Source organism: Rhinolophus ferrumequinum, chromosome 22 (genome assembly GCF_004115265.2).
Source record: "Rhinolophus ferrumequinum isolate MPI-CBG mRhiFer1 chromosome 22, mRhiFer1_v1.p, whole genome shotgun sequence".
Classification (NCBI taxonomy): domain Eukaryota; kingdom Metazoa; phylum Chordata; class Mammalia; order Chiroptera; family Rhinolophidae; genus Rhinolophus; species Rhinolophus ferrumequinum.
In genome coordinates this window covers 26,204,679-26,223,410 of record NC_046305.1, presented here as the reverse complement: position 1 = coordinate 26,223,410, position 18,732 = coordinate 26,204,679, and the positions used below count along the sequence as shown (strand labels likewise).

Here is an 18,732-nt window from a genome sequence, read left to right as displayed (position 1 = left end):
GTTCCACTTGTCATTTAACCCTGCAGTCCTATGAGAGATGATAAAGGCATTGGTGGTGATTGTAATCTCATTCATTTTTAAGGGTTCTCAGTCTGTCTGTCTTTACATCTGTCTATCTATCTTCAAATCACAGCTCTCATTTGATCCTCATAGCAACCCCATAGGGCAGATCTGGTCCCCGATTTTCAAATGACAGTAAAATATTTGTACGAAGAATTGTTTTCTGAGTACTTCCCCAGACATTATCTCATTGCAGTGCCCCAATACCATCTTATAGACAAGGCAGTGTTATTAACACAGATATGCAAATGAAGACATTGAAGAGGCAACTGTGAAATATTAATAGTAGGCCTTTTGGAGAAGCACATGTGGGCTTGAATCCTGACTCTATGAATGGATTCTTTACACCTATTTCCTCTTGTGTAAACTGGCGATAATAATATCTACGTCCTTTGTCATCATACTGGATTGTTGTTCCAGTTAAATGACTATGGTTCAAAAGAATTTCAAGAACTAGCATCCTAATGATTTCCCATTGTACTCAAATAACTGGTAGCATATTAGACACTTTTTCCTATAATTTTTTTTTTTTTTTCAGTTAACAGTGATCCTGGAGATTACAACCTGGCATATGGGGTATATTTCAAATAGATTCCTAGAACTGGGATTTCTGGGTCAAAGAGAAAGTACATACTTACTTTGATATACAGTGTTCTATCACTTAAGTGTTCTATCACTTAAATTTTATTTTTATTTTGAAAATGTTTTATAAAAAAAGAGACCAAAATATGAACCCAATGTACCCATTACTCTCTTTAACAGTTACCAGTCCAAGGCCAATTTTGTCTCAGATATACCCCTACCCACTCCTTCTTTTGCTATATTCACCAGTTTTCAAAATAATGAAGTATTTCTTTAACATCTCCAATAGGTGGGGTTTTTTTTTTTAAAGTATTATTAAGGATTTGTAAGATTTAAATACATTTGTTAATGTTTCATTCTATTGCAGTTATGATCCTGATTGAAGCTCAGCTTGACTAGGGAGGTCTTCTGGTTGGCTTCTGAGTCCTTTTGGCACAATTCTAGTAATCTTTGGCACTTTGTTTCCTTTTTTGATGTGATGAGATATTCTAGGCTCATCTTCTACATACGCTACATCTGACTTTTCTCCTTTGTGGGGGAAATGGTATTTAGAGTTCATAATCTGATTTCTAAGGGTGTTCATTCCTATCAGAATGATCCTGTTTCTAGGCCTGACATTGAACAGAGCTAGGAAATGTGTGTGTGTGACACAAAACGTATGGAGTTCATACTAATACCTCTAGTTCATAGTAAGGGCTACAGAATTTTTGCCTGATCTCAAGAATCTGATATTTGTATCCCCTTTCAACAAGAAACTTTTTTTCTCAGCGATATCAATATTATTACTCATTTGATTTATCACAAAATACACATACAAAAGCCTCATAATAATAATAATAATAATACCATGGTACCATGCCCCAATAATATGATTATTAAGAACAGTTAAGGATTTGGTGTGGGGGCAGTGCATTTTATCCTTAGGGTACTTCCTTCTAAGGATATACAGTCCAATTACTGTGTTTTGATTTCTCTGTGTGTAGTTGTGCTAACCTGTTGGACACATAGACTCATTTGTTGCATTTTCTTTTTATTTTAGGGATTTCTTTTAAAATATTAATTATGCTTTATAATTATGTCAGCTACTTACATGTTCCAAAGCAAATCTACAAAACAAGTTATATTCAAAGTCCAGCTTCTCTCCCTGTCCCCACCACCTCATTCTTCCCCGCCGTGTAGGGCTTTCAAATTTTATTTAATGCTTAAATTTTACTGTTTTTTTAAAAAATATAAGCAAATACATATATATGTTTGCACTCATCCCCTTTTCTTAAATAAGTGGTAGCATATTAGACACTTTTTCCTATATTTTTTTTTTTTCACTTAACAGTGATCCTGGAGATTACAACCTGGCATATAGGGTATATTTCAAATAGATTCCTAGAACTGGGATTTCTGGGTCAAAGAGAAAGGACATACATACTTTGATAGATAGTGCCACATTCCGCTCTTCAAATGTGGATTTTAGTGTTTCCTGCAGCCGCATTTTAATGTTAAAGCAAATCATTAAATGAGACATGTTATCTGTACTGAGAAAAGCTAAATGATTGGCCAGAAGGACTGGAGCTTGGATTTGAATCTGCAGAATCCTTACTAATGGCCGAGGGTCTGACCAACTCTACTACACGGTCTCCTCCTTTTACAGATGAAGGAACTGAGGCACGTGTAAGGAAGCATGTGCCACCCTAAATGATACAACCAGCTAGAACGTAAAATCCGTGTCTCCCGATGCTAAAGTTACATCTCCTGTCGATGTGTTATAGATTTATTTATGGTGAACTTGATTTGATTATCTGTAGATAAGGAAGAAAAACATAATAGTTCTTCTAAGTAAGTTAAGAAAATTAATGAGATAATTATAGGTACATTTCTCCCTTGGGTGTAGGAGAGAGTCTTTGAGCTACAGCTCAACTCCTTTACGTGAACAGGGATCAGCAATTAGGTTACAGTGTCAGTGCAATAATAACGATCTTATGGATGAGAGAGATGATTCCCCACCCCTCCGAAGTCTAATGTGTTTAGGCACCTTGCAGAATCTGTGCTATCTCTGCAGAGTGCTTTGAACTTCTTTGAACAAAGATGCACTTTGCTTTGCAGAACCTTCCAAATAGGTGTGGACAAAGATGCCATTTCCCAGTGAATGAACAAGTGGCAAACCACAAAGCCTGTTCTTTTTTTTTCCTAGAGTGACCCTGGGTTCTTCTTTGTGTTTGCTTTGTGACAGGTTGATTGACATATGTGCAGTTTGGGACACTGGAGTTTTCCTTTTCGCTGCAGACGGGGAGGGAGTCTCCTCTGGTCTTGCAAGAAGGAGGCTGAATGAGGCAGAGAGGGTGAGTGGGGTTTGGGCCTGGGGCTTGTGTCTGAGGGGTGAGGGTAGGGGGAAATTCTTGCCTTCTGCCCCTTCTCTTTGAAGAGAAAAGGTTCTTTTCCTGGCCCCTGGAGTCTTCTGAGGGGACAACTTCTTCCTTCTCCCCAGAGTCGGCCACAGAGCCAGACCTCAAGGCTCTCCTTTGCAAAGAGGTTGGCGTTGGGGGAGCATTTGCTCCTTTTCTCCAGCAGATGCCGTCAGCTGGTTGGCCTTGTCATTGTCTCCACTGTCAACTTTAATGGAAAACTCAGAAAACAGCTTTGTTTGTGACCCACATCCCCCCCTAGCCTGGCCTCCACAACCTGAGTGACAGCCGCAGCATATGGGGCAGTCTGAAGACCTCTCCTCTGGGCGGGGCGTTGGGCCCTGGCAGATGGACAGCTAGCTGTCCAGGGTGCAGTAAGCAGCTGAGGCTGACATCATTGAAGTCACCCCCCGTGTCCAAGGTCTGCATTGTTCCATTCTGGGTTAGAATTTCCTGTTGCTCTCAGGGACTCCTGTTTTAGTCTCAGGCCAGGGGTGGCAGGGGAGGATATGCAAGAAGTATGGGCTACAATTTTAACTGAGGAGTAACTGACATTATATCACAAGCTAGCAACTTGGGGGCTGCTGGGCTAGAGGTGTCTGACCTGGAGGCCTGCACAAAGAAGGGTTTTCTTATTCTTGAGTTTGGGCATCTCTGCCTCATTACAGTTTCTCTTTCTTGCGCTAGCTCCCCTTCCAAAAGTCCTCTGTTCTCCAAGAAAGAGTTGGAGATGGGGCTGAGGGGCAGTGTAGGGAGGAGATTGAAAGGTGGGAGCAAAAATGCTGATGACATGGATTTGGGATCTGGGCAAAATCCAGCTCTACTTGCTTTGTGACTGTAGGAAAGTTTCTAACTGCTCTAGGTCTCAGGTTTCTGGTTTATACAGTGGGGTTAATAATAAACACTTTGTTATAAACACTAAAGATTAAACATATAAAGAGCCCTGCACAGTGTCTGGCATGTAGTAGGTGTTCAGTAAATGGCAGTTATTATTATTTATCTCATCAACAGCAGCTCAGAGGTACTTGTCTATCAAGGTAATTTCTGTGTGGGCCCTGTGAGGGCCACAACTTGCTTGGAACGGTTTCCGGCTTCCGGGACCACCTAGGAAACCCATCTGAACACAGGGCTTTTTCACCCAGTCATTGTTACTGATACTGAGCTTGAATGTACTGACTGACAGTGGTGGGGAGGGGCACCTCTCTTTTATTTTACTGTGTTTGCAGAAGTGGTGTACCAGGGTATTCTAATGGGCGTGTGAAGATATGTAAAACAGTGTGGGAAAGGAGCCCCCGGTTTGTGACAGGATCGGGAATTAGTCCAGCTCTGTGTCACCATGCCTCTTTCTTGGAACTTTTTCATATACCTTCCCCACTTTCTATCCCTATGCCCCACCCTCCACCCCGCTCCCTCCACCCCCACACAGTCTGCCCTGGGCACAGACACTCTGGTTGTCTAACCAGTTCCCTGCCTAAGGAACCTGGGAGCCCCTCCCTTCTTTGGTGGTACCAACATCACTGACCAACCGCACGGCTGGCTGGCAGCTGGAATCATGCCCTGCCACGTCCTGCCTGATGACACAGGGCAAACTTGTTCTAACGTGCACCTCTGGACATTTTAAATCTAATCAACAGTCCCTAATATTAATTCAAAGCTTTATTTTTATAGCGTGTCTGTTTACATTAATTTGACTTTCGCGATAATTCTGTGATGTGAGCAAGACTGGTGTCTTTCCCATTTGACTGATGAATACACCAAGGCTCAAGAAGTTATTTCTCTAAGGTCCACAAAACTAATAAGCAACAGAAGCCACATTAGAACTTAGATGCCCTGAGTCGCGGGCCATTTCCCTTGCTGTAACACCACACTGCTTCCTTCGGTCTGAGGCACCACACACGTCATGAGGGGTCAGAGGACTTTCAGACAAACAGAGCATCCTTTAAAAAAGAACAAAGAGTGCAGACAACGCCCATAAGCAGGGACATGTGGCTATTGAGGGAACAATAAGTTCTGAGAGAGGGGAGCTGATACAGGTTTCCTTAGAGGGTGATAACCGTCACCATTATAATGATCACCATTTTGGGGGCTCCTTGTGCACCAGGCACTGTGCTCTGTACTCCATGTGCGTTTCCCGTTTACTCCTCCTCACAACAACCCAGTGAAATAGGGGCCATCATTACCCATATTTTCCTGGTGACAAATACAGAAAGATGCAGGAATGTGCTCAAAGCTCCACATTTAAGCAAGTCCAGCACCTGAATTCGAACCCTACATTCCAACCCTGGGACCTGCACAGCTGATTACTTCAGTTTGGGCTGCAGTGTGTTTTCAGGTGGCTTTTTCCAAGTCTCCCTAGAAATAGTGCATAACTATTTCTGAGCAAGCCTCCAGGCAGCTTCCAGGTGGGAATCTGATTTTTGTCCCATCATTTCGGAAGCCTCATAGAAACAAGTCCTCTGTTTCTCGGTCCTCCTTCCCTCTGGCTCTTCTTTTGTCCTGAGGCCACTGCCATCTGGAGCTGCCCCAGCATCTGCTCTGGAGCACACTCCTCCCACCGCCCCCTCCCGCCCCAGTGAGGCACCTTCTCTCACTCAGACTAATCTCTCCCCTCCTCCTCTCCCCACCCCCAGTGCTTCAGCTCCTGGTCCTCACCAGGCTCTCAGAGCAGACACCTGCCCTCTGACACAAGGCAGAGAAACCACTCAGCTTCCCCAGGCCTTTAATTTCCCAAATAGATCCATTTGGTTAATTGTACTCACACTCCTATGCCCCACTGCCTGTCGGTAAGAAGCTGGGTCTCTTTTCTCCAGAAACATTACAACAGGCCATCAGGGACAACATGGGCTCAGGACACACAGCTCTGGGTTGATTGGAGAGGGGCCATAGAGCTATATTAGGAATGGTCTATATTGCTCCCAGGACTTATTCCAGTCCCCTGAGGCAGCGCCCATGCTTGGCTACCTTCTCCTATGAGTGCTGAGATCTGCAGGACTGGGTGTGGGGACATGGGTGGCAGCAGGGAAAGCTGTTCCTTTTCATAGCTGGTACTGTCACCTCGTTTCTGCTGCAACCCCGCTCAGCCTTGCCTACTGCCCCCTAATTGTACCTTTTTACTGGAGGCTGGGCTCTTGGGTTTGGAACAGCATGTTACCCTGAGTTTCTGTTTCTAGTGGGAGGACCACAGACTATAGCAAAGGGAGGCCCTTCTGTGCGCTGGTGTCTATGCTTACTCAGGGCATAAGACACAAAGTTCTCCTCTGGAGCCAGCAGTGTCTGGTGTAAGCATGGGAGCTGCCAGCACTTTGCACGAGCCTCCTAGACAAATGGTGCATCTTACAATGCAGGAAACAACCTTCCCATGTCCGTTCCACCACCTCTCCTCCAGGCTCCTGTATTTTCACATCTCCAGCCTGTAGCAGCCTGCTGGGGTGGCAGTTGGATGCAGACTGATGTCTGTATTGGATGTAAATGCAGAGGACAGTAGGAACAGATGCTACTCCCTCCTGCTGTCTTAGTCCTTTTCTCCTTCTGCATCAGAAAGGAATTTTAAAAATGCAACTGGGGATGTGCTGTCCTGGGAATATTAGCAGCTAGACCAATATTGCTGGCAAGATGGAAGTCACCTCCGAAGAACTGGCCCAGCTCCCTCCCTGGGGCCGGCTCCAGCCAGGTACAGTTGACGTCATAGGTCATAGGGCATTGGTGGAAGAAGCTGGCATGAATAACGGGTGGAGGTCTCCAGGAATGTGAAGGGCTTTGGTTAAGGAGACCTTGGCAGAGGCAGGAGAGAGGCGACCCCAGAGATACTTTGGCTGATCTGGGGTCTTGCAGGAGCCTCCCTTTCTCCCTGGTCCAAAGTAAACAGTGCCTGTATAGATAACCATATGTTGTCTCTAAGAGTGAATAATAATTCCTCGGTCACAGAGCCAACATATGGTTATTTGCACAGGCACTGTATATTTTGTAGATCTACAAAGTAGATTTGTAGATTCAAAAGCCCAGCTTTTCCAAAGCAGTGTAGCAAAGCAGTATAGCAGCTGTAACTTTAGGGAAAGAAGAAAGGACCAGTGGTTTTTGAATGCCAAGTTTGTGCCAGGTCTCGGGTTAAATGCTATACATTAGCCCATTAATTCACTTAAAATGAATTAACTCTAATTTCTTTAATTAATAATCGCCACAACAACTTTGTGATAAGTGTATCTATCCCACTCAAATACAAGAAAACTGAGGCTCTAAGAGAATAAACAAATTGCTGAAGACCACACAGCAGGCTGAGGTGGGATTGAAACTCATGTTTGTGGCTTCAAGTCTGTGCCCTTTCCATGTGCCAGACGGATTATATGTCACTTCCTCTTGAAGCTACATCTCTGAATCTCTGTCTTGTGTGTTCCCCTGGTCTTGTGGTTTCCTAGCTAGTTCACTGTTCAGCTCTCTAGATTAAGCCCAGCCCTGTTCTGCTTTGAGTCGGTGCTTGTTCCTGTGAAGGACACAGAAAAAGGGCAGAAGACACTGCCCTCACCCTCAAGAAGCTCGTAGTCTGGTTAAAGGGGAAGGACATCTCTTTCCCTCACCCCAATCTTCTCCTGTAGTCTTGCCCTCTTTTTTTTTTTTTTTCCTGCTTGCACTCAGCCTATGGTTTTCAAATGCCTTTAGAACCTTGGTCTGTTGAAACCAGGCTTAAAATCCCACAAATAGAGGTCAGAATAAGCAGCTTCACATGAATGACATCGTGAGCAGATGGACAGTGGCCTGGACTCCAAATGGACATCCCACTCAGGGAGCCCGGGAACCCATTGGTCAGTGCCTGGGGTGAGGAAGCTGCGTTTGTAACAAAGATGGCTGGGGGGTTGCACAACTGTCTTTCTTTAGGAAAACTACGGCGGAACAGAGATTGTGGTTTCAGGCTGTTCTTTCTATAGCGTTCTGAAATTTACTATGGAGACACAGACTAGACAGTTTGTGACTTACTCAAGGTGGGATACAAGAACTTAGCCCGAGGTCTTTATTATTTTTTTTAATCAGTATTCAATATATTAAAGTAAGAAACCAGGAAACCTAATTTTTGCTTTAACTTTTCATTTCAACTGACAAATTTTCAATTCTCTTCATAAATCTCATAAATTTCAACAATCATTTATTTGATCCTATCAATAAACTTAGTTAATTAAATTCCTTTGAACATTTGAAACTGTATTTATAAATTTAATCATTCACTTTTCTTTTTGAAGTATCTCAATTTTGTAACAAAGTTTTCCAAGTCCTAATGTAATTCTTTTCTCATTAATATTTTAAATAACAGCTTTATTGAGTTAAATTTACATACCATGCAATTCAACTATTTAAAGTATACAATTCAATGATTTTTAGTATATTCAGAGTTGGGCACCCATCACTACAATTAATTTTAGAATATTTTCAATCACCCCCCCCAAAAAAAACCCATACCCATTAGCAGTCACTCCCCTCCCCCCAACACTGGTCTTCCCCAGCCCCAGGCAATTACTAATCTACTTTCTACCTCTATAGATTTACCTATTCCCCACATTTTATATTAATGGAATCGTACAATATGTGATCTTTTGTGTCTGGCTTCTTTTACGTAGCATGATATTTTCAAGGTTCATACATGCTATAGCATGTATCAGGACTTCACTCTTTTTATGGATGAATATTCCATTATCTAGATCTATCACACTTTATTTATCCATTCATCAGTTGATGGATCTTTGAGTTATTTCCACTTTTTGGCTATTATCAATTATGCTGTGAACATTCCTGTACAAGTTTTCATGTGGAAGTATGGGCCATATGGTAACACTGTTTCACCTTTTGAGGAATCCTCGGTCTTTTTATACTAAACCCAAGCCTCCCGTTCTGGTCTTCTATTTTCAGTCTCCACTTTCTCTCTCACCCAGGTCCCGCCTTGTCCTACTCAAATCTTGGGACCACCCTTGGAGACCTTGCAAATAGGATTCTGATCATTTCCCCCTCCAGCCCTCCTCTGAGCCATTTCCCTTTCATGACAGGCCCAGGGAGACAGCTGCTGCTACCCCAGGTGTCTTCACTCACTTGGAGAGGAGGTGGGGCGTTTCACAACCCTCTCTCTCCAGCTGTGAAGAAAGATGTGTCTAATTGCTGTGAAACTTTCTCCCTGAGGGTAGCAGATGAGGAGCCAGACAGTGAGGAGTTAGGTTCTTGCAGTGAGGTAAGGCTTCTCTTCTCTTTCCCAGAGGTGGCAGAATTCCTTCCCAAGTGGAGGTGGTTTCCTGCTCTTCCCCTGAGGCTTTGGTTTTCGCTGAGGACTTCAAATTGGAAGCTGTCTGCATATGCTGCCGGTTAGCTTCTGTTTCCTTTCCAGTCTTCTTTACCTGCTAATCTTTATAAGGAAGGAAACTGATGAGAGTTAATTTAATCCTGAGCAGGGCCAGTGGGTGGACCTGAATAACGGAAATTAACAGATATGCACAGACTTTATTTAAACCAGTCCCTGCGCAGCTTGTTAGATCAGCCACTCAGCAGCTACACTGACTATGTGTGAGAGTCTTCCCATTCCAGGTATGTTTCCTAGTCCTGCCCCTTGGAAGATTAACAAATAAACGATGGTAACAAGGAGGAAATGCACCGCCCCATAGAACCTTAGAAAGCTAGCTGGATTATAGCACCAACAACGTCCTTCCCAGTGTGCCGCTCAACCGCTGGCCGCTATGGTGGGCTGTCAGCAGGGCTGGGCTGTGGACCAGGCCGCCTGTATACTTTAAGCTTCCTTGCTGTGCCAGGATAAGATGTGCCTGGCTGCATCTGGCCTGGAGTCAAAGATATGGGGTAATCCAACAACCCCCTTCCACTATATATCAGTCTGTATGTATAAGGATGTACATTGCAGCATTATTGTAATAGGGGAAAAATAAGGAAAACAACCTAAAGGTCCACTACAAATAGCCAGTTAGAAGCTTTGTGGTAGCCCACATGCAGTTATGTTCGAGCTGTATGCCTTAATGACTCTGTCAGTTACTTACGCAGTGGCAGCCAGCTGCGGGGCACCTCCCACCCTACAAGTGGCTGCACTTTCTCAGTGGATGCAGCCTTCTCATGGGGCCCCAGCCTGCCTGGTGGCTCGAATACTAGGGCGCCCTGTGAGTGCTTTGTGTACCTAGAGACCCTGGTGTAAGCACTACATCATTCAAGGTGGTCACCTTGACAGAAAGGTCTTGTGGGGACAGAGCCCCAGAGAGCAGTTTCCAGGCTCTCGGCCTCCTGTGGAAAGGTATTGGCTCGGGTAGTAGATGGCCGTCAGCTGTGGCTGGTTGGCCGTCAGCTGTAACCATTGAGCCATTGGCCACTAATGTAACTGCCGTGGCTACAGAGGGAAGTCGAGGAGAGAGGAGGAGACTGAAGGAGAGTAGAGGAGAGTCGGTCGATTGGCAGCAAAGCAGACAGCAGGTCGCATGTCATGTAAACCCAGCCTCCAGTGAGACCATAGTGGTATGACTTCCCTACCTATGGCTCCTATGGTGGGTGTTCCTTTTTGGCCTAGCCATATCCTGCGTTCTTATGTGGGGAGCAGGAGCAGAGACCCTGCAGGCCGTCCCGGGTGACAGGTCTCTTCCCCTTTCTTCTTTACTACCCCCTTCCTCCCTTACCCCAACTTAATAAATAGCCAAGTGGTTCAGGTTTCAACCTATAGATTAGTTCTGGGTGTTGAGCAAGAAATAGCTGTTTTCAGCAAAATCCCTAATCGTAAACCCAGGTGTCCCCCTCCCCAGGTGGGAATCAGGGCCACCTGACCCTGTTGTTTCCCCACTCACACTGAGACCCTGTGGCCTCTGTGAACTTAGCTGAGGCAGGGCAAGGAGGGGATGGGCCTGCCAGGTGCCCCTGCCACTGCCACGAAGCAGATCTCTATCAGTGGTTAAACACACAGCCCCTCACTCCTCCCAGATCTCTCCCCCTGACAGTGAAGAGGAGCCAAGCATGAAACACAGCCGGGGAGCAGATGGAGACCACCCTCTTCCAACCCTGAGAAGGAAGGAGGGGGGAAGGGGAGCTGAATCCCATATATGAGGTTTCTGTGGCTATTGGAAAATCCTAAGACAACTGGTTCCACCCTATACTGGTGAGGAAGCTGGGTCTCTCTCCTGGGCATAGGGAGAGGCAGAGATCTAGAAGCAGGCTGGTGAGTGTTTTCCTAGACTGTCAAGTCCTCGTGCCCAGAGCGTGTGGTACAGTTACAGCTCTTTGAAAGGGGATGGGAGAGGATTGTGTGGGCAGGCAGACTTTCTTAAAGATACGGAGACATTTGGTCATTTCATGGGGGTGAAGAGGAGATGTGAGGCAGGCGCTCTCTGAGAGGAAGCCAGGGAGCTCCGTGCTGCTTCCCCTTTTAGTCTTGTCTTTCAGAGATCCCTCTTTCTTCCCCTTGCTTGGCACTCTGTCTATTTGGGACAGGCTAATGATTATCAGTAGAGGGCATTTTGAGTTTCCTAGGAAACCTACCTGCCTGGCCTTCTGATGCCCGTGAGTGGAGGGAGTGGAGCAGGCTGGGGTCAGCATCTGTTGCACGGTTCCTTCCTTGGCATGAGAGAGACAGAAAGGAGGTAGCTGGGGTGTCAGAGAGCAGGAGAGGAAGAGGCGGGAGAGCCCCCTGCAGTGTCCGGACAATCCCTGTGCTGAAGGTGGAGTTTAGAACCCAGGGCAGCTAAGCTGAGGCCCTCAGGATGAGGGGATGGGGAGGCTGGAAACGGAGGTGACGGCAGTTCTGGGGCTAGCGCCTGGAGCAGCTGAATACCTGGATTCTGCCTGCAGGATGGAGAAAACTGGATGGCCCTGACTGAGATCAGACAGGAAGCTTTGAGAGGGAGAGGGGGAAGGATTTCAGAAAAAAAGGAGATGAGTGTGTCTGCTGAACAGGGACAGGGTCTACTTCAGAAGATGCTGAATAGGTATTAGATTAGATTACTGCTGTATTTTTATTACTCAGACTTATACTGTAACAACAGTTCTATCCTATGTGATATTAACCAAGGATTTATAATATACTGATTCGTTGATGGGATAAGTATCTCCCAATAATAGGAAGTGTCGGATAAGATGGCTGTTCACTCATCCCATGAATATTTATTGCACTGTCTCACTACAGAGGGCGAAGACATGCGCTCTGAGCTCACGAAATTCAGAGTCTGAGGTAGGCGATGGATGTGGGAACAACTAATCCCCCAGGAGGAGGAAATGACTGATGGAACAGAGCATGCTGGCTTACTGGGGGCACAGGAAAATTGCGGCCCTCGTTCAGTGGGAAAGCAGGGTCAGTGACAGGGGTAGGTCACCGCTTAGGGTCTTGACAAAGAAGGGAATTTGCACTATAGAGAAGGAAGGGAATAGTGTTTCCAGCCTTGGCAGAGCAGGAGAAAAGATGGCCAAAAGGGCAGAGAGCACCTGGCCTGTTTGGGGAGTGGCGTGAGGCATGGAGGTGCTGCGGGAGAAGGGGCTGCAGGGGATGGGATCCAGGTTACCAGGTCATAGAGTGCAAAGCAGAGACTGTCAGTTTTGCCTCTTAGGCCAGCTCCTCAACTACTTTTTCTGTCAAGACAAATACGGTAAAGGATGGCCCCAGGCAAGACACACGCTGCTCTTTATTATTCAAGAAAGGAAATGGTGTGTGTGGGGGGGAATGTGATTGTTATGGTGGTAATCTGAGCCACTCCGATTTATGTTTATGTATAAATCATTTCAAACTGTTATTTGTATTAGGAACAAATTACTTGAGAAATACCTTACATCTCAGTCCTGGGTTCCTGCTAAGAGAGCCGTCCTGCCTATCTGTGTGGAGCCCTCCAGCCATTGTGGGATTCATCTGCCCTCTTCAGATCCTGTAATGCCTGGCCCTTCCCCACTCCTTATTTTGATGTGCCTCTATTTCCTCTTTTGTTTCAGCTCCTCGCTGTGAGTTTTAAACAGGTTGCTTCTGGGCAGCAATGATAATAAGCCCTGCTGTGTTTTTTGTGTTCTGTTTTTATCTTCTAATCTAATACAGAAAGGCTGTTTTGCTTGGCTCTGTTGGGCTTTTATTTTCTCTCTGTTCCCCCACAATATCCTGTGACAGTGATGTGTGAATGTATTCCTTAGTAGGTTCTTGTAGTACTCTTCCAGTCTTTGATAGTTTATTCTAAGAGCTAATTGCTGGCATGCAGCCTTGGAGCATTAATCTGTGGGTGTGTCCTTAGGCGTTAATTCAGGAGCACAGCCTCCAGGATCTGCAGCGCTGTTTTGTTCGTGGCTCTGAGCATTTCAAACTGAACATGTTCAGTTCCCAGTTCATAATCTACCCGCGCCCCAACACTGTGGGATTTAGTCCCCTTTCTGTATTCTTGATGCTAATTATTAGCATCGTCCTAATCCACTTTTCCATCCCAGACACCTTGATGCCATCGTTCTTCTCATCATCCACTACCAGTCAGTCATCAGATCCTGTTAATTCTAACCCAGGAACTATCCTTGAATCCCAAGGTGGCCTTGGAGACCATCAAGCCATCTGTCTGTCGCACACACTCTCTCTCACACCCTGTGCAGGGGCAACTGTGGAATATGGGAGAAGGCGAGTATAGTGACAGGAAGAGGAAACATGGCCAGGCCTGCGCTTGGCACCCAGCGCAGGAGGATGCTGTAGGGCAGACAGTGGCCTGTGGCGAAGCCCCGACCAGTCACCCACTGGGCAGACCCCAGGCCCCGTCCTGGACTTAGGTTTGCCCGCAATTCAGAGAAAACATGAAGGTCTGGCATGTAGTGGAGTCACTTGAGCTCATCAGGAAGGAATGCAAAAGAATAGAGGAAACGTTTACGTTTGTATCATGCTTCGTGTTCCTGTGCATTATCCATTTGATCTCACAACGACCATCTGAAGCAAGCAAAGCAGGGATATTTCGTTTTTAAGATTTTAAAACAGGTTTGGAAAACAAGTAATTTACAAAAATTAAGTGGCAGGACTGAGACGTTTACTTGGATCTTCCATTCTGTAGATGTTCCCTACCAGGGACCATGCCCTGTATTGGGGACAAAAGAATGATCGGGACCTGGCCTAAGGCTTCCACAGAGGAGAAAGGTTAACCCAGTAGTAAGCAAACTAAGCCACTTCCAGCTCGCTGCCTGCTGTGTGAATAAAGTTTTATTGGAGTGTAGTCAGGCCCATTTACTTACTTACTCTCCATGGCTGCTCTCACCCTAAAATGGTAAAGTTCAGTAGTTGTGACAAAGACTATATGCTTCACAAGTTATTTACTATCTAGACGTTTACAGAAAAGGTCTCCAACCTTTAGTTTAAACATACGGTTTTACCACAGTGTGCTGTGTACCCCAGGTTTAGAAGAGATGGACTCTCAGCTGTTCTGGTAGAGGGGACAGGGGGCACAGGGGGAGCACAGGGAATTCTTCACTGAGCAGATGTCTGAGCATTGCATAGTGTCTTCAAGATTGGGTAGGAATTAATCACATGACAAGGAGGGAAGGCCTGTTCAGACACAGAGGATGGCACGTGTGAAGTGTGGCGGTAGTAAATGGTGTGGTGTGCTTAGAAAATGACATGTCATTCAGTTAGGAAGCATTTAGGTTTGGGTGGAGTTGGAGAGGCCTGCAGGAGCCTGATCTCCGAGAGCCTTACATGCTACGCTTGGGAGCTTGAATGGGATCTTAACAGATTGATGGGGTGATGATGGACGAGTTTTCAGCAGAGCGCCGACATGATTAGATGGGGATTTAGAAAAATCACTGTAATAGCAACATGGAGAATGGATTGGAAGGAGACCGGTTGGGAGGTTATTGCAATGGACCATAAGACGTGATATATATATCAAAGGCAAGATGGGTGGGCGCCTGGAGAGGCAGGGGGATGAGAGACACTGGGAAGGATACAGTCCAAGGGTCTTGGTGCCTGGATGTCAGGTGGACTTAAGGGAGATTCCTGATGTCTGGCTTAAGTCACTTAGGTAGGTACCACCAACAGAGATGGGGAATAGAGCTGGACCCCTGCAGAGACACTGAGAACATCAAGGCAGAAGAGGGTCTGGCAGTGCGATTAGTGTTGCCATGGAGGTTGGAAGGGCCAGAGAAAAGAGGAGGCCCCAGACTGGTGTTTAAGAGGTCAAGGAGGAAAGAATGGTAGGAGGGATGCATAGAGTGGTTAACAGTTGCTAATGCCTCCAAGAGATCTGGCAAGATGAAGACTGAGAACACTGTATCTGGCCAGTGGGAAGTCTGGAGTGTGGTTGGATGAGGTGTGAATGGGAACTAAATACGTAAAGTCAGAATCCATAGACCACTCTTTAAAAAACAAATTTTCATGAGAAGAGATGGAGCAAAAAATTTTCAGCTATATATAGGGAGGCTGTGGGATACAGAGAACAATCTTTTTGTTTTGTTATGAGAGAAAGTTGATGGTATTTCTCTGCTGAGGCAGGAGCCAGTTGAGAAGAGTTTGGAAATTCAGGAGACAGTGGATTGTTGGTGGTGAAGGGCAGGTTTCTGTGGAAGGGTAGGACTGGGTCCAGGCAGAGAGGCAGGAGGAAGGGACACTTTTTTTATACAGAAAATGGAGGCAGTGGGAAGCTTACGTGTTCAACCAACATTCTAGGGGCATTTCTGATTTTGATAGCACTGTCAGTCGCAAGTCATAAAAAGTCAACTCCACCTGGCTTAAAAAACAAAGGGAATTTTTAATGTAAACGTATGTGTAATTTGAAAGTCCACAAGTAGGGCTTGGTTTGGGAAATGGCTCAATCAATAACACAAATAATGACACACACAATCAGATCTTTCCATGTCTTCTCTCTGCCTTCGGCAGTGTTGGAGCATCCTCACATTGCACGTGGAGACCCCATATTCCCACAGTCCTCTCCCCTTGTGGGAGTTCCTCACTGGGTCTTTTTCAGAAGAGAGGGAAAACATATCTTTCCTAGAGGTGTCAGCAAAAGCACATTGCCTCTTAGGATTACATGTCCATTCCCAAATCACTCATAGAGGTAAGAGGCTCAGGGATACTATACTAATTGGCTTAAACTCAGCAGAGCTTATCCCTGGAACAGGGGTAGGAACAGGGGTAGAGATGAATCCTCCAAAGAAAAATACGGATACAGTTGTGGATTGAATTATATCCCTCAAAATTCCTATATTGAAGCCCTAACCTGCAATGAGACTGTATTTGGAAACAGAGTCTTTAAAGAGGTGATTAAGGGTGAATGTCATAAGGGTGAACCCTAATCTAATATGACTGGGATCCTTATAAGAGGGAGAGTCACCAGGATGTGCATGTGCACAAAGGAAGGGCCATGTGAGAACACAGCAGGAAGGCAGCCATCTGTAAGCCAAGGAGACAGAGGCCTCAGAAGGAACCAACCCAGTTGACACTTTGATCTTGTACTGCCAGCTCCAGAACTGTGAGAAAATAAATGTCCAGCCTGTGGTATTTTTGTAATGGCAGCACTAGCAGACTAATACAGTTACAGTGGGTGGGAAGGAAGAGGATAGCAAGGATGTTGTATGAACATCCAGTAAGTGCCATTAGGTTTTCTGCGTGTTTGACCTTCTGCAGGTTGAATAAGACACTGTTGTTAACCTCAAGGAATGCGTCATGTAGTTAGGGAGATGACAGTCTACACTAAGACCTAGTACTCATTACAATGAGTATTTCCCAGAATTCTCTGAGAGCACAAAGAATGAGGACCTAATTCAGCCTTGGTGGCAAGGGGTGGTGCAGGGAAACCAAGGAAGGCTTCCTAGAGGAGGTGTCACCTGCCCTGAGCCTAGAAGGTAACAAAGAGTTGGGTGAGGGCAGCCAGATGGCTCAGTTGGTTAGAGCATGAGCTCTGAACAACAGGGTTGCTGGTTTGATTCCCACACGGGCCAGTGAGCTGTGCCCTCCACAACTAGATTGAAGACAATGATCTGCCACTGAACTTCCAGAGGGGCTGCTGGATGGCTCAGTTGGTTAGAGTGTGAGCTCTCAACAACAAGGTTGCCGGTTCAATTCCTGCATGGGATGGTGGGCTGCGCCCCCTGCAACCAAAGATTGAAAATGGCGACTGGACTTGGAGCTGAGCTGCGCCCTCCACAGCTACATTGCAGGACAACTACTTGGAACTGATGGGCCCTGGAGAAACACACTGTTCCCCAATAAAATTTTTTAAAAAAAGAGTTGGGTGAAAGAACAGAAAAGGCAGGGTAGGAAAAGAGAGTGATTTATGTAAAGTTAGTGTGGAAATAAAGACCACACAAATGAGAGCAAACAAAGCCATTTATTTAGAGCTTGCTATAGCAAGGGGGTCAGCTACCACTACTAAACTTACATTTGGCTGAGTCTCAAAGACAGAGAGGGGAGGTGACAAGCTTTATAGTGAAAAAAGGAAAAGTATCAGGTATGCTCAGACTGACGTAGCAGTTGGAGGCATCCTATGTGATTGCTTTGGGGAGCAGATTTGTCTTTCCCTGATTGGTCTTGATTTGGGAGTGCTGGTATAAAACATAGGGCAGCTTGTAGTCACTGACCAAGCCTGAGCATTCTGGGCTGGTTGCTATAGTGGTTGTGAGTCAGGCTTTTATTGTCATATACGGTGTGGCCATCATCTGTATAGTCATCTCTCAGTGGGTGGGTGAAAAGCCAGGACTATTCATGAAACTAAAAATTCCGTCTAACTGAGAGTGAGAGAACAGGGTTGGGGAAAGATGAGACTGGGCAGGTAGGCCCTGATCAGGGAGGTCTTTCCAAGTGTGTTTTAGGAGAGACTTAAAGGACAAAAACAGCTGTGGTGGGGAATGGGAGGGGGATGTTGAACCAGAGCTAGGGAGGATTGTGAAGCACTCCCAAGGAGCCACCTGAACCTGGAGAGCTCAATGCAAACGCCCTCACGTGGGACGCGGACAGCTCTCCAAGTCCGCACCTGCAGCCCAGCCTGGTGTGCACCTTCTCGTACCCTGCCTTGCTGTGGCAGCCATGCCTGATGGCCATGGGGTACAGCATTCTGCATTTGAAAAGTTAGACTGTTACACAAGGATTTTCAGTTCCTTATTTTACTAATAGAATCCTTTCTTCAAAATAAAACCTTATGCAAAACCTCAGTGTAAAACCAGTGACTGTGAAGCAGCTCTGGTGAGACTGGGGTAGAGGGGCCTGAGTCCTACCCCCTCGTTCCCCAAACCCACCCTCTTGGAGAAGGCTCCTGAGGTACTTCCTGGAAGCCATCGGGCTCCTGTGGACCCAGTGTGAAAACGCAGCACTAAAATACTTCTTTAGAAGTCTGCCAGCTCCGTCCTTGTCACCCTGAGCACTGTGTGGAACCCCAGGGTGGCCCTGAGGCTGCTGCACTGAATGACTGCACTGACACTGCTGACGTTTCTGGGTTTGGAAGCTGAGGGGCTGGCCTCGCGTAGCTGAGGAGGCAGAGGAGCCTCCTGAAGTCTCCCTGCTTCCACTATTGCCCGTCTCCACCCCTCCCTCCACAGATCAGCCAGTGTCCTTTACAAACCCACCTCATCAGGTCACTCTACCACATGCAAGTCCACTCAGCATGTCATTTAAAGTCCTTACTTTGTTCCTCAGAGCCCTCCATGAATCCTCCCTTGCCCGCCTCTGATTGTGACTCATTCCCTTCTTCACTGCGAGCCCTCAAAGCTCCAGCCACACTGGCTTCTTTTAGTTCTTTACCGGTTCCGG

General features: G+C 46.1%; 1 protein-coding gene across 29 annotated transcripts in view; it reads left to right on the top strand.

The window, feature by feature from the left end:
* The window catches only part of NFASC (neurofascin), a 181,568-nt gene that overhangs the window by 79,215 nt on the left and 83,621 nt on the right, over nt 1–18,732 (top strand). For 26 of the 29 annotated variants that reach the window (XR_004421659.1, XR_004421658.1, XM_033093332.1 and 23 more), the window contains one exon: nt 2,867–2,975. The exons of 2 other annotated variants lie outside the window; for them this stretch is intronic. Coding sequence is in view for 24 of the 27 variants with exons in the window: in XM_033093332.1 (XP_032949223.1) it covers nt 2,867–2,975 (109 nt within the window). In the remaining 3 variants the exon portion in view is untranslated. Of the gene's footprint in view, nt 1–2,866; nt 2,976–9,268; nt 9,374–18,732 lie in introns of all 29 variants that reach the window. One more of the 29 variants, XM_033093337.1, reaches the window with a different exon arrangement.